Here is a 14,096-nt window from a genome sequence, read left to right as displayed (position 1 = left end):
GTTCAGCCCGATCAGCGTGACCTACAACTGATTTTATGGCGGGAAACTGCATCAGATGAATTAAGCGTATATAGACTTAATACTGTGACATACGGAACGGCGTCTGCTCCGTACTTAAGTATGCGCTGTTTGCGTCAACTAGCACTAGACACGGATGATAAAATTATTGCCAGAGTAATAAATGAGGATTTCTTCGTCGACGATTTAATAACAGGAGAAGACGACCCTCAAGTGTTGTTGAATATATGCGAAAAAACGTCAGAGATTTTAAAGTCTGCTTGCTTTCCGTTAAGAAAATGGACATTCAATTATGATGTAAACAAAGAAGTATTTAAGGAGTTATCGAGCGGTGAACACTGTCAGAATAAAACACTCGGTTTAGGATGGCAAGTAGATAAAGATATGCTTTATTTTACCACCAACGTAGAAAATACGTCAAAGGTCACTAAACGAACAATGATGTCTGTGATATCACAAATCTATGATCCGTTAGGTCTTTTAGCGCCGACAATTATTATAGCAAAAGTATTGCTTCAGAAGTTATGGCTTTGTAAAATCGATTGGGATGATGCGGTCCCAACCGATATTGAATGTTTGTGGAACCGATTTATTCAAAACCTGTCGTCTTTACAGAACATCCGGGTCCCTCGTTACGTCATGAGTGAACATGTACTTAATTGCGAATTACATATTTTCACTGATGCGTCACAAAATGCGTATGGGGCTTGTGCGTACATACGCACGTACTCGGATCAATCATCGGTATCAGTCAAATTATTATGTGCAAAGAGCAAAGTGGCCCCCGTAAAAACAGTGTGTACTATTCCGCGGCTTGAACTTTGTGGTGCTTTGCTCGGCGCGCGGCTATATCGTAAAATTTTAAGTTCGTTAAGGCTTACGTTTACAAAAGTTTACTTTTGGACAGATTCCACCATAGTCATGGGCTGGATTAGAATGCCTCCTCATAATTTAAAAACGTTTGTCCAAAATCGAGTGTCTCAAATAAACGATCTTACGGGAGACGCGATTTGGTTGCATATTAAAGGCACAGATAATCCTGCAGATATTGTGTCGAGGGGCCTCCACTTAAACGAACTCCAAGACAATGACCTGTGGTGGCACGGGCCAGCCTTTTTACAGAGCCATGACATTGAATGGTCAAATAATGTTGTCATAGATAATGCAAAGTTGCCCGAATTGAAGGTTCAACATGCGAGTATGGTGTGTAGTAATCAGAATAGTGATTGCTTAGTAGATTTTAATAGATTTTCTTCATTCAATCGGCTGCGTCGAATGTCAGCCTATGTACTCAGGTTCATCGGTAACACACGTGTTAGTAAACAAGACCGAAAAACCGGTTCCTTATCTGTTATTGAGTTGGACGCTGCAACTATTATGTTAGCACGGCTTGCCCAACTGCAATCGTTTAATAGCGAATATAGCGATTTAGATAAGAAATCGGTTGTAAAATCTAAAAGAATACTAGGTTTAAATCCTTTTCTTGATGAATTTAAATTAATACGCGTTGGCGGAAGGTTGAGCAACTGTAATTCTTTTGATAACAATAAGAAACATCCCATTCTGTTGTGTAGTAAACACAGACTGACTATGTTGATATTTGCGCATGAACATAAACAGTTATTGCATTGTGGGCCTCAGCAACTCTTGGCTTCTGTGCGTGAGACTTGGTGGCCACTTGGTGGGAGAAACCTAGCTAGGAAAACTGTCCACGATTGTGTCACTTGCACGCGACTTAAGGGAAAAATTGTACAGCCTCTCATGGGTAATTTACCCGCTGAACGCCTGGAAGCTGGGTTCCCCTTTATGCGTTGTGGGGTAGACTATGCGGGTCCAGTGATGATATTGAATCGAAGAGGGAGGGGTGCAAGTCTCACTAAAAGTTACATTTGCTTGTTTGTTTGTTTATGTACCCGTTCCATTCATCTTGAACTAGTTACAAGTCTATCAACGAAAGATTATATACTTGCTTTGAAACGTTTTATATCCCGTAGGGGTAAACCAGCTGAAATTATGTCGGATAACGCAACAAATTTTGTAGGTGCTGAACGAGAATTTGTTTCATTCATTGAAAGTAACAGTAGCGATATTGATGATTTTACTTCAAATAACAACATTAAATTTAGTTTCATTCCTCCGTATGCTCCTCACTTTGGCGGTTTGTGGGAGGCAGGGGTGAAATCGTGTAAGCACCACCTGCGACGCGTAATCGGTTCAGCTAATCTCACTTACGAGGAACTCAGTACGGTATTGGCACAAATTGAAGCCATCCTCAATTCCCGACCCTTAACCGCCCTGTCCACTGATCCTAACGACCTCCAACCCCTCACACCAGCCCATTTCCTTATCGGCCGGCCATTGACTGCTCCAGCCTGCAGAGATCTGACTGAAATATCGATTCATCGGTTAATGCGCTACGACGTTATTGAGCAGATGAGGCAAACGTTCTGGAAACGATGGGCGAAGGAATATGTGGCGGAGTTGCAGACGCGCACTAAGTGGAAAACTCGTCAAGATTCTCTTGCTATCAATCAACTGGCTTTGATAAAAGACGACAACCTGCCGCCACTAAAATGGAAGTTAGGGAGAATCATACGAATGTATCCTGGAACCGATGGTATCTCAAGGGTGGCCGACCTACTGACGTCATCGGGCATCACACGTAGGGCATTCTCGAAAATATGCCCCCTGCCAGTATCACCATAGCAGACGATGTGTCTGCTAATTCGGAATGCTGAAAATGTTGGAACCGGCTGTTTCCAAGGCCGGGGCCATGTTGCCGCCATGTAAACGACGGCATGTAAACCGGCGACGCGCTGCGCGCGCCGCTGAACTTTTGTCTGTCATCAATTTTGTCATGGAAGAAAATTTTTCTTTTCGTTTTTATTTGTCTCAATGAATTGTATACGATTATATTATAATAAACGATTATAATAAACGAATATATGCGTATCAAACACTATCTACGGAGACAATAAAATCGGCAGATGCCCGTTGTGTCTACCGTTCGTTTTATCGCAGTCTGTTTGATAGCAGATGTAAACATTCAGAAAGTTTATTAATAAGAATCTAAATAAGGCGTCATAATGTTAAAACTATCGATTAGGTATGTTAGTTGAAGTATGTAGAACTGAAAACAGTAATAGCAAATAGGGTCGTATCTCTTCTTCAACCGGCATTTATCGCTATTCATTCGCTCCATAGAAACTTCCTCATTTCTCACGAGCCCATAAAACGATAGCCTATTTGGCAAACTGCAAACGTGGAATGCACTCGAACGCCTTTAATAATAACCTAACCCGTTTCTTTTTGCTTGCCAGTGGTCGGATCGAGATTCTCGCCAGATAAATAAAGGATGACGCATAAGCGAATTCTTTTGTAATTAGACAATCCACCGGGATGCCGCATGCCGGTCAAAATTGCCCATATCTGGCGGGAAAGGGTTAGCGTTGGCGCGAAACAAAGATTGATTATCCTGTTCGGAGTTCGAAAGGTTTAATTATATGTTTAGTGTGCCGAACGAACGCTGTTCTGTTGCTTTCTGCGCTAAAAGCCTTTAATTTTGTTAAAATTTTGGCGTGGTATTGCTGTATCATAATTACTGATTTTGTGAAGATTTGCTGGGATTAAGTACAAGTTTTGGTGTTATGTTTGCAGCTGAAATAAACACCACTTTAGGCTAACTTTTAAGTTGAGAAGTCACTACAGAAACTCATATAATATCATAATTCTTTTAAATTACAGCAAATTAATTTAATACAATTTCAATTTCGTATTTACACAAACAAACAGACATTCCTTTTTTACAACAAAGAACAGAACAAAGTTATCACTATATCGACCGCGTAGAGAACGCCTCAACTACGTGTCGTGACAATAAAGAGGTCTCGATAACATCTGGGAGCTCCCAAAAACACTGATCGTCGTATCTGTAGTGTGAACAACGGTATTAGAACGTACGCACCAAGCATGGCTTTAGGAGGAAAAGTTCTACTCTGTGTAGTTAAAAATAGTAACATTAAGTCAAAGGCCTTTTAGCCTTTGTGAAAGATATCTAGATATTTCACATACTATTTAAAGTGCGACAATAGAAGTCAAATTCTGATTGAACTAGTTATCCAGGAGATTCCCAGAAGAATATTGAAATACCTACGTGATGGTCCCTTAAGACATGTTTAAATGTTATAAGTATTAAATTCACAATACGATCGAAGACGGTCAACCCACGGCCCGTGATGGATGCATAAAATTCACACTCTTGTGTCGCCGTAACTACTGTGAAGAAATCTCGTCTTTGGAAAATTCTAGCAACCCTAGAAGGAGTACCTATTCATAATAGACTAACTAATATAGAGTCCGCTGAACTTCATGCCACAGACCCCGGCATTTTACGAGAATTCGTCTCGCCTATTCCATCCAAGCGTGGACCTTCTTTATAATATACGTTTGTTGTAGTAGACAGCAGCACTTGTCCACGCTCGTCACGTAGGTCCCCACGAATTCCCTTACCAGTAACAGCCTTATATTTATGCGTAGACTGTACGCATTCCTGAATACTTGCTCTTATAACATTATTTTTAGCTTTTTTTCCTACACCAGTAGCGTTTTCAAAGGAATTTGTCACTTTAGTTGAAGTTTTTAGCCTAAAATAGCACGTATTTGAAGTTATCACGATTTTATAAGCGAAGTCATGCGTGATGGCAATGTTGAGAGTTAGTGCGGTTATGCAGACACATTCCTCAGCTAATTGCCTAGTTTAGACGACTGGGTTCACGTTCAAAACCTGTTACGTGCTGTTTCGCATGTTTTTTTAATTACTTAATTCAATTTTATTGTGGTAAATAAAGAATAAGATTTATGGGAACGATATAGATAAAAAATATTTTATCGTATCAGTTTCGTATCGTATTAGAGTTGTAAAACATGGTCTGAATATGTCCTTTTAAGTTCTTAAATTAAATTTTTCTTAGGTTTTAGTTTTAAGTAAAGCACAGATTACTACTAATAGTTGCGACGTAAAGCTTAATGTAAGTGACTAATGTTAAAATCTAAAATTCAAAGCCTCTAAGTTAAAACCTCGTTGGAGCCTTAAGAGCACTCTCGCTAATGGAGTTCCAAATCCTAAGTTTATGTTCAAAATGTTTCTAATTGACAGGATATATAAGTTGTAATGAAGACATTAATATTTCCATATCATTAATGAAACCTAATAGCTATCGACAAGTATATTCGTTATATTAAATGGAGCATGAAACTAATTTGAGTCGCTCGGTTGGCGCGCCATCGCACCACAGATTATTAATTATTTTAACTAAAACTTGATGAAAACTAAAATGTCAGTAGTTAAGTTCTTGGTTGAATGCAAACTTTTCGAAAACAAGCTTACTTAGTTATTCGCTAGAAACTGCTGTGAAGTTGCTTGATTGTCTCATTATTGAGTATTAAGGTATAATACTTAATAATGAGACAGTTAAGTTAGTTTCTGTATACAAATAATTAGTATGTATGCTTAACAGTGTATTTTAGTAATTTTTTGGAGCATTAAATAAGATATTGGATTTAAGCTAGTAATAAAAAGTATACTAGTCCGTGGATTAAAGTTGAATCTTTTTTAAACTCCCATCAATCCGACTGACTTATCCAAACTTGCATACAATGCTCTGTTGCACGAACAATTTTACAATGACCATAAAGCACGCAATGTAAATATAATAAATCACAAAAATAACAAAGATAACACGTCTGTTAAACTGCTCCCATTTCGTAACAGTATTTGGGTCGTCAAACTGTAAACGTTGCTTATCTCTTAATTCTTAGATACCGTTTGCACCTGAATCTTTAAGTAGCTGCTGATCAGAGAGCTGTCATGTGGTGTCGAAGACTTATCTATCGGCGCCATTTATAAACTGAAGACATACACAAACATACGATATCTGATGCAGTAGTCTCACATCATATAAGTGATGATATACTAGGTAATTGCCAGGAATTGGAGATTGGAGATTTGTGTTGACTTGTACGGGCTAACGTCAAAATTCTCTCTCTGGTAAGCAACAGATCGATGTAATATATTGCGAATAGACTGTGAGCCAAATTAAAAGAGTAATGTCTACTTCTACAACTTTAAATCATTCATATTGACAAAGAAGTAAACTTATCGGACTTATGAAGAAATTCCCTGGTCGTATCTAAAGTCTTGTCATCCGTCAGGCCATATTTAGCGCTATAATGTATGGACTTTATGATCAAGCAGTAATCCTGAGATGTATTGATATCGCTCTGTTGCACGTAACGGTTTATCTAGCAGGAGCCTGTTGAATTTATCATGATCGTGTCGAAGCTAGTCATTAGTTCATTACCATGGGTATGTAATAGGGTATCTTTGGTGTTTGATAACGTGACTATCAAAATTTGTACTTTCTCGCAGAAAGTACATAAAAATAAAGTGAAATCATAGTGACAGGTATGTACCTACATAAACCAGTAAAGTAATCAGTAATGGTAGCCAGGCCACAAGGCAAGTTATAACAATATTCAAAAATATATTCATAAGACGGAATTCAAAATCAAATCATGCGCAGCTTGTTCAAACATTCTATCCGGGGGAGATGTTTGTTTGCGTTGCATCGCCCCGGACTTGAGGGGAACGGACCACGATTATACTCGAACATGCATTCGAAATACGAATAAAGATGCAACGAAAAAGGAAAAAAACCGTCAGATGACGTCACTAACTTGTCAACGTCAAATGTCACTTTCAGTTTTGAATTTCGAAGTAAATTTTGCGTCAATATAAAAACAAAATGGCTAAGTTTTTTTCTTAGATATTGTAATGGATATTGAATGTTGCCACATAAACATCCTAATTTAATGGACGCTGTGTGTGATGGAGCCATTGACGTTGAGGAATATCCAGACAATGATTGATGAGACTTATAGTGTATTAGTTTGAGGAAAGGTATCGATTAGACTAACGTCTTGAATATTCAATTTGCTGTATCGATGTATCGAGCAACCATGACATTATAATGTTGAATAACATGTTACACATTATTTCGTAATAGATTAGTTATGATAATAATGAAGCCTGCATAAAAGGTACATTATTTAAAAATAGCGCCAGACTAATAAATTGATAAAAAATGTAAAGGCTTGAGATAGCATTGAAGCACACATTTAATTAAACTTTTTGGAATTATGACAGAATATCGATGAGACCACTACAACAAGAAAGAACAGATCTTAAACTTTATATACGTCAAAAAAATTAAGTCAAAGCAATTTTATATCTAATGTATATGTTATATACATTAGAAAGCCACTATCTAATTCATAAGTCCCCAATAGCAAAAAAAACTCATAAGATTTCCGTGATCACTGTAAACATTAGTATCAAAGCTGCGGCGAGTCACATTATTGTCGATAGACATGTCGCCCTCTAGTTTAGGGCTGTTCGTTTTTCTTTATGGTACAAGGTGAAAGAGGTTAGCGATAGCAAGGAGGCTGTATGGCTTTATAATGCAAAAGAGTTAGCTTGTACAGTGATCAAGATAATGAAAATAAACTTAAGTTCTGCAACGCTTTATTTTTTTCTATTTTAAACAACCACTCAAAGATTATGTTCTAATTAGTTATATTAAGGGCCCATTAAATCTTTAATGAGCTAGTGAACCTTTGATCAAGTAATAAGTTTTGGTATTTTATTGAAATTGTGTTCATCAAATCAAGCCATTGTTCTTTATTAAGAATTATTGAAACAATTTCTCACGACTAGCACTGATGTCTTCATTCCTTTATTTCTTTCTATTAAACACTGACCGCCTTACCACAAAAACTTTTAAACGTCAGTTTATGCCTTGTCTAAAAAAATGTCAAATTATGACGTTGACATATGGTTCATTTTGCAGCCAAAATTTTATTAGACAAGTGTAAAACAGGGTTTAAAGTTTTTGTAGTAAGGCCATGAAAAACTAGATCGCAGCGGCCTTGCAAACAAAGCTAAGTCGTAGATAATTGAGGATTTTGAAACTTTATGTTCGCTCGTAAAGTCGTATCGCGTAATGATAGAATTAATGACTGAATCCGCCCACATCTTCTCTTTGAGATGTAATTCTGAGTATTTGTATTAAACATTGCAACTTTAAATTGAGTCATCATAGTAGTGTTGGTCAGAGTTCTTCTAAACACCTACGCGAAATACTAAAGTGTATGTATTTCGTAACCCGCGTTGTCTTTATTATAAAGAGGAGAAAATATTTTTTTGTTTGTTTGTAATGGATAAACTCAAAAACTACTGGACCGATTTCAAAAAAACTTTCACTATGTTAAAGTACACTCTTCCCGAGTAACATCGGCAACATATATGTGTCAGTTCGCGGTAAAAGGTACCTTATGGGTGTTGGCACTTACGACATTATGTTTTTTTAGTCTAAGCAAGATTGTAGAATTTGTATCTCCAAATGACTTAAGCGCCAAAGTCCATAAGGTACCTTTTGTCATGAAATGACACATATTTTCTCTTGGTACAGGCGGTACTTACTACGGGACGCGGGTAAAATGCTAATATTATATAACTTGTACCACAGCCCAAAAAGCACTTACTCTCCCATCAAATATTCAAAACTGGAACTTAACACTGCACTACAAGGTTCAAATCCCATTGTGTCCTAACTATGTAAATCAGTAATTTCGGCTTATCCCGTCTCAGCCGTGGAAAGCACGATCGGAATGAAGTATTAACATTGATTTAGTTATTCAATAGGCATTATGTTTACTAAGCTTGTTGTTCACACGGAGTGATTGCATAGACAATTACTTGGTTTATAATTGAAGTTCAAATGTAAAGTGAGCTGTCAATACTTGGCTGTGTTGAATTCTGGCAAGAGTTCCACAATTTTCAGACAAACAAAATATAATATAAACCAGCTTATAATACCTATAAAGCATTCTTGCACCCCAAACAAATCAGATTTACAATAAACATCCAATAATATTTCCGCAACACCGCTCGACAGTATCACAGCCGATAAAGCTCATGAATTGATACTAAAGGTGACTACGAAAACACTTTGATTTTCACGGAAACTCATTTTTACGAGGTGATAAAACCTCACTCGAGATGTTCTCAGAGCAATGGTAAGTAACAGGTTGGAGCGTCTGGGAGCCAAAACAAGCCATTTTCTCCCGCGCTCACGTCTGATAAAATGAGAGAAATTCCCGACACTTCATCCATCGCTCCATTGGCTCCAAGACGGCGAAACAAAGTAGGTTCTAATGAAGCGATGGAAGTAATCCTCTGCCGTTGAGCGGAGTACCTGAGTGGAATAATGAAGTGGTTTCCGAGTAACATCGAGATATATCCGTTAATTGGTATTTCTTTGAGTTGTTCCATCCGTTAGCTTGAATGTGTATCGAGATTGATGAGGCTGTCGCTGAGAAAGGCCACTCATACTCGAAATGAAAATATGGAACTGCTCCCATATTGGAATAATAATCGGAGTTTTTCCTTCCGCAGTTAAGTAAACAGCTACAAAAGCAAAGAAGCTATTTCAGTTCGTTAATCCCCGTGAAGTGTTTCCCAAAATTTATCGATTTTTGTAAGAATCAAAGAAAACAGGCTCGCACCCTCGTTCCCTCAGTAATGCAATAACGCCCGTACTCGGCGGATGTTTAAATTTATTTGCACCCCTCACTCTAACCCTCGATGGAACGCCCCATCCGACCCGTCTAGTTGACAATTATTAACTTTTCCTGATCGAAACTACGGGATGTCATTGGTTTCTCAACAGACGAGACGAAATTCATTTATGATCGAAAATCGTGAATTCGATTGAAGTTTTTGGCTCTACTACCCAACAGACTAATAGGTAATTACCCTTTTGAATCTCGTCCAAACACTCTAAATGTACCTTTTTGGACGAGACTCAACCGCAAAAAGGTTGGTCGTCAAATGCTCTTCATACTTCAGTTATAGAGAAAGCAAAGCTGGCCATCCCACGCAAGTTAACAAATAGGCCAGCATCTCGTAGGCGATGATACTTGCCAAGCTCGGTAATGGTACCGGTAATAGTCGTTAAAAGGTAATTAATTGCTGTTGTAACGAGTGGGTGACGAGACAAACCTGCCATCTGGTACCTTTCATATTTATACTGCCTTTACCTGAGGTTTTATGCTCGTAATTTTTAAAGAAAGTTGGTCAACTTTGTACTTTTAGAAATTAAATTAAAAAGAACTTTCTAAGTGTTTCCCTTGGGTGTCTTCCTAACCTCCCAAGATATGGGATGAACCGCTTCAGGTTGTCAGTTAGCCGTTGATGTGTTCTCTGGGAAAGGTATCGAAAGACTCCTCAGTTCTTTTTATATTAACCTTTTTGTATTATCCTTTTTTTAATAATAAATTCTTTAAACCAATTAATGGTCTTTTAGCATGTATAAAAGATGATTAAAACTGCACCCATGTCTGGCTTCAGGCTATTTGGCACTTGCGCTGATGGCTAACAAGGTTTCTTTAACCATAAAATATATAATATATTTTAACGCAATCTCAGCTTTGAAACATAAAATCCCAAGGCAATCAGTTTCAATGTTTTGAAAACTGTTACGTTTACGGTACATGTATTAGTGTTAACTAGTGTTAAGAGGATTTAATGGCCCAAGGAAAGTTGTTCAGATAAAATGTTGCACCGTGAAAGCACGACAGCTTACACTGCAATTAAGTCTGTATCTAATTAGTAAAGCAGTATTTGATAGCTTAGATTCTGTTGGTTGAAGAGATTAACGGTTTTATAATAGGCTGTATGCAAAATTACTTCTAAAATAAATATCTCCTTTGTCGTATAGTGGAGTAAAGATATGACGCTCTGAAGTTGACTCTCGGAGCTTTGAGCGTTGACATTTCAAATAGTGTCTTAAATATTCAAGATAAATTCTTTATCGGCATTTGCCGTTCATCATATTTCTTTAGGTGTAAAGTGGCTTACGAAGTAATTGATCGTATTTAAATCTAGACCGGTTTTAGCTTATTGAGAACTCATTTTTCTTTAATAACCAACACGATATCTGAAGAAAAAAATCTCCAAATATTACTGTAACAAGATTAAAATGCTAACAAATCCTTCTTTTCATCCACAGACGCAGATGGGCTATGCACAAACCGAGGGTGTTGCGGTGCGGGCGCACGGTCGCGGCTCACGCAGGCGGCGCGCACGCAGCTCGAGTCTGCTCTCTGGAGCGAGCTCAGCAAGCTCTCTGACACGCTCACGAACCGAGCTATCAAGTTTGACGGTAAGTTGAATTGGACTTTATGTTGCGTAGTTAAGGCGTAGATTTGGTTGTGACAGCAAGGATGCTCTCAAATGTCTTGCAGCTTTATTAGAGTTGAGCAAGCTCTCTGACACGTTTACTAACTCTAGAATCTAGAGTCTAGATGAAGGGATGTACCTCTTGCTCTAGAGCAAGGGAAACTTATTTCTGACAAGCTCAGCAAAAAAGCTTTGTATACTGATATTAGTAGGTTCAGTTTTCTTCGCACGCAATTCAAAGCTCCTATCAACTTATTAATGACCGAGATTGATTTTGTATGATGACTTTCATACATTCATTAAATTGTCGATTACATTAATTACAACACAATTATACAATACCACTTAATCCACGATTTTAACGACCAGCAATTTCCTGTATATGATCAAGCTTCCACAAACGGACTTTTATCACATTTTTATGGTAGAAATTACCTACAACATTTTACCTAATAAGGTAAAAACCACTAAAACCTCAGACAATCACAATTAAAGATAAACTCTAGAGAAAACATAAGTGTTCTTCCACACATTATTCTGAAGTTAAACGGCCAACAAATAAGGAAATAACTGAAGTAAAATAAAGTACAAATTTTAATTAAAATTCTTCAAACACCTCGCAGTGTGCACGAGACTAGAATAAATCTTGGGGTACACTGTACAATGGACTCGTTAAAATAATAGCACTTTAATTTACTTATAAATAGAAAGCTTGGTTTTGCACACAATGAAAGCTCTGCTCTGTAAATACGGCTGTTCCTGCTTCAAAAATAATAGAAATACATGTTAAGGTTTTCAATGGCGGCCCAATGGACTTACAGTTCTCATAAAATAATTTTGCCGGTCCGAAAACTGCCATTTACCTCATGTTTCCTAAATTTGACTTTCCTGAAGCATGCAGTTACTAATTACTAACTTTGACTCCAAAAATCAAAAACATCACATTACACACTATTACATTAAAACCTTTATAAAAGCAACCACATAATTCACACAACAGTGCACTATGTACGAGTATGTGACCTCCCTTTATTGTGTTGTCCGGCGCCGGCGCAGTTGCATCAGAACGGGACCGCAGCCCGCTTGACCAAACATGGCGGTGACACATGAAAGTGCCCCAACAAATGCCTGACTGCCGGACAAATGATCGCAGATACCACTTACGTACCTACCAGTTCGAGAGAAACTCGATTTTGTAAATCGATTTTATTGTGAGTTGGTAATCGAGAACAAATGTTGTATCTACAGGTCTCGTAAAGTAACTTCGCTGAATTAGAAATATAGGTAAAAGTAGTTCGTATAGTTTTCTGTCTCAGAAAAGGAATGAGTTCCTACTATTATCTCCACACTTGCTGAAGGCGAATTGACAAATTGCAATTCAGACTGAGGTTTCCTCGCGATATTTAACTTCACTGTAAGTCAATGGGGTCCAAGATATAATTTATAAAGCCTAAAAAAGAAGTTTCTTGCTTAAATTCTAATTTAATACGTTAGCTTTAGGTACTTAATTATTTAAGGTAGGTCTTCATTGTTTGAAGTTAAAAATAAACGTGTTGGTGCGGTGACATTTGTAAAACATAAGTGGGTTGTCACCGAACAAAGGGCGAGCTGCCGGACAAACGGGTGCTAATTAAATTGGAAGAATTTCATTAAAAAGGTCATTTTCAATCGGTGCTAGGACTTCAATAAGTCTGAAACGTTTATTAGAAGTCAAAGTAAAAATAGGAAAACTTTGAAGCGAGAAATACAAAGTTCACCACAATGTAGTAAAAGTTATGAGCAAACAAAAGGCCTTTAACAAAGTGGATTGCAAAGCCACGCTGTATGAAGAAAGTTCTATTGTGGTTCAATTCCATTTATATTCCAGAATCTACGTATTCTTTAAATATATTGAAGAAAATTTGAAGATGAGATTCGAAATTTAAAATTAATTGCGTCTGTTCTTGTCATGTTCGAAAAGTCAATAACATCAATCGTTTAACAATACGACACAAAACGAATTTTCGATGAAAAACACGAGAGCGTGAGTGCATTAACTGCTATTGAATTTGCATTGCATGCCGATCTGACAAACCGATGCAATCGGATTACAATTAACGCTTCACGCCAATCTGCTGACCTTTCGATGTCCCAACACATTGGAATATTAATTACAAATTGTTGCTGGCTTTGGGAGCAAAAAGTCGGAGCTAATATCGTAGGTTCTTTTTTATTTATTTGAACAAATGAATAGTAATCAATGATGATGAGTTTCTTAATAAAAAGTTTTTGTCTGAACAATTAAAATGTTCTACAACAACATTTAAATAAAAACTCTTAGAGAACTCAAAGACAATATCCAACGGTAAAATAAATCTAACACAGCATTCTGTTTACTCGGTCGGCAATATGAAAAACTGTTGTCTATGCTATACACATGTCCATCACAGCCAGCCAACAACGTTCGTAATTACAGTGTCCGGTCGGTGACCAGCTACCAGCCAGATCAATATTGACACAGCCACTTTCCAACATTCATTCAACCAACTTGTGTTTCAATCACACGAGAAACTGTTGGTTATTGATAATTTGTACATAACATGAACAGAGGTTTTAATTAAGTCGTAAAAAAAGAATGTCGTTTGACAGAATTTGAATTTCGAGTCACGATCTTTGTATAATTGAGTGTGTGGATGGCTTGAGTTGTTTATTTATTTCGTTTCGTGGTTTTTGTGCTCTTTGCACATCTGAAGAATATGCCGCTGTAATAAAAACAAATAAAGTTTATACCTATAGAAAT

The 14,096-nt window shown here is 37.4% G+C and overlaps 2 protein-coding genes across 2 annotated transcripts in view; both read left to right on the top strand.

The window, feature by feature from the left end:
• Positions 1-14,096, top strand: part of LOC124642958 (glypican-4) — an 86,224-nt gene that overhangs the window by 45,975 nt on the left and 26,153 nt on the right. Inside the window, exon 2 of the mRNA XM_047181766.1 lies at positions 11,148-11,300. Coding sequence (XP_047037722.1) covers positions 11,148-11,300 — 153 coding nt within the window. The remainder of the gene's footprint in view (positions 1-11,147; positions 11,301-14,096) is intronic.
• LOC124642950 lies at positions 80-2,977 on the top strand. The gene has a single exon (XM_047181752.1). It carries the CDS (start codon positions 121-123, stop codon positions 2,722-2,724), a length of 2,604 nt encoding a protein of 867 aa, XP_047037708.1. The 5' UTR covers positions 80-120; the 3' UTR covers positions 2,725-2,977.

Source organism: Helicoverpa zea, chromosome 2 (assembly GCF_022581195.2).
Source record: "Helicoverpa zea isolate HzStark_Cry1AcR chromosome 2, ilHelZeax1.1, whole genome shotgun sequence".
Classification (NCBI taxonomy): domain Eukaryota; kingdom Metazoa; phylum Arthropoda; class Insecta; order Lepidoptera; family Noctuidae; genus Helicoverpa; species Helicoverpa zea.
This window is presented reverse-complemented; position numbering and strand designations above follow the sequence as displayed.

What these genes read in the sequence shown, in the direction of transcription:
- LOC124642950 (XM_047181752.1), top strand. Translation starts at nt 121, where the DNA reads ATGCGCTGTTTGCGTCAACTAGCACTAGACACGGATGATAAAATTATT.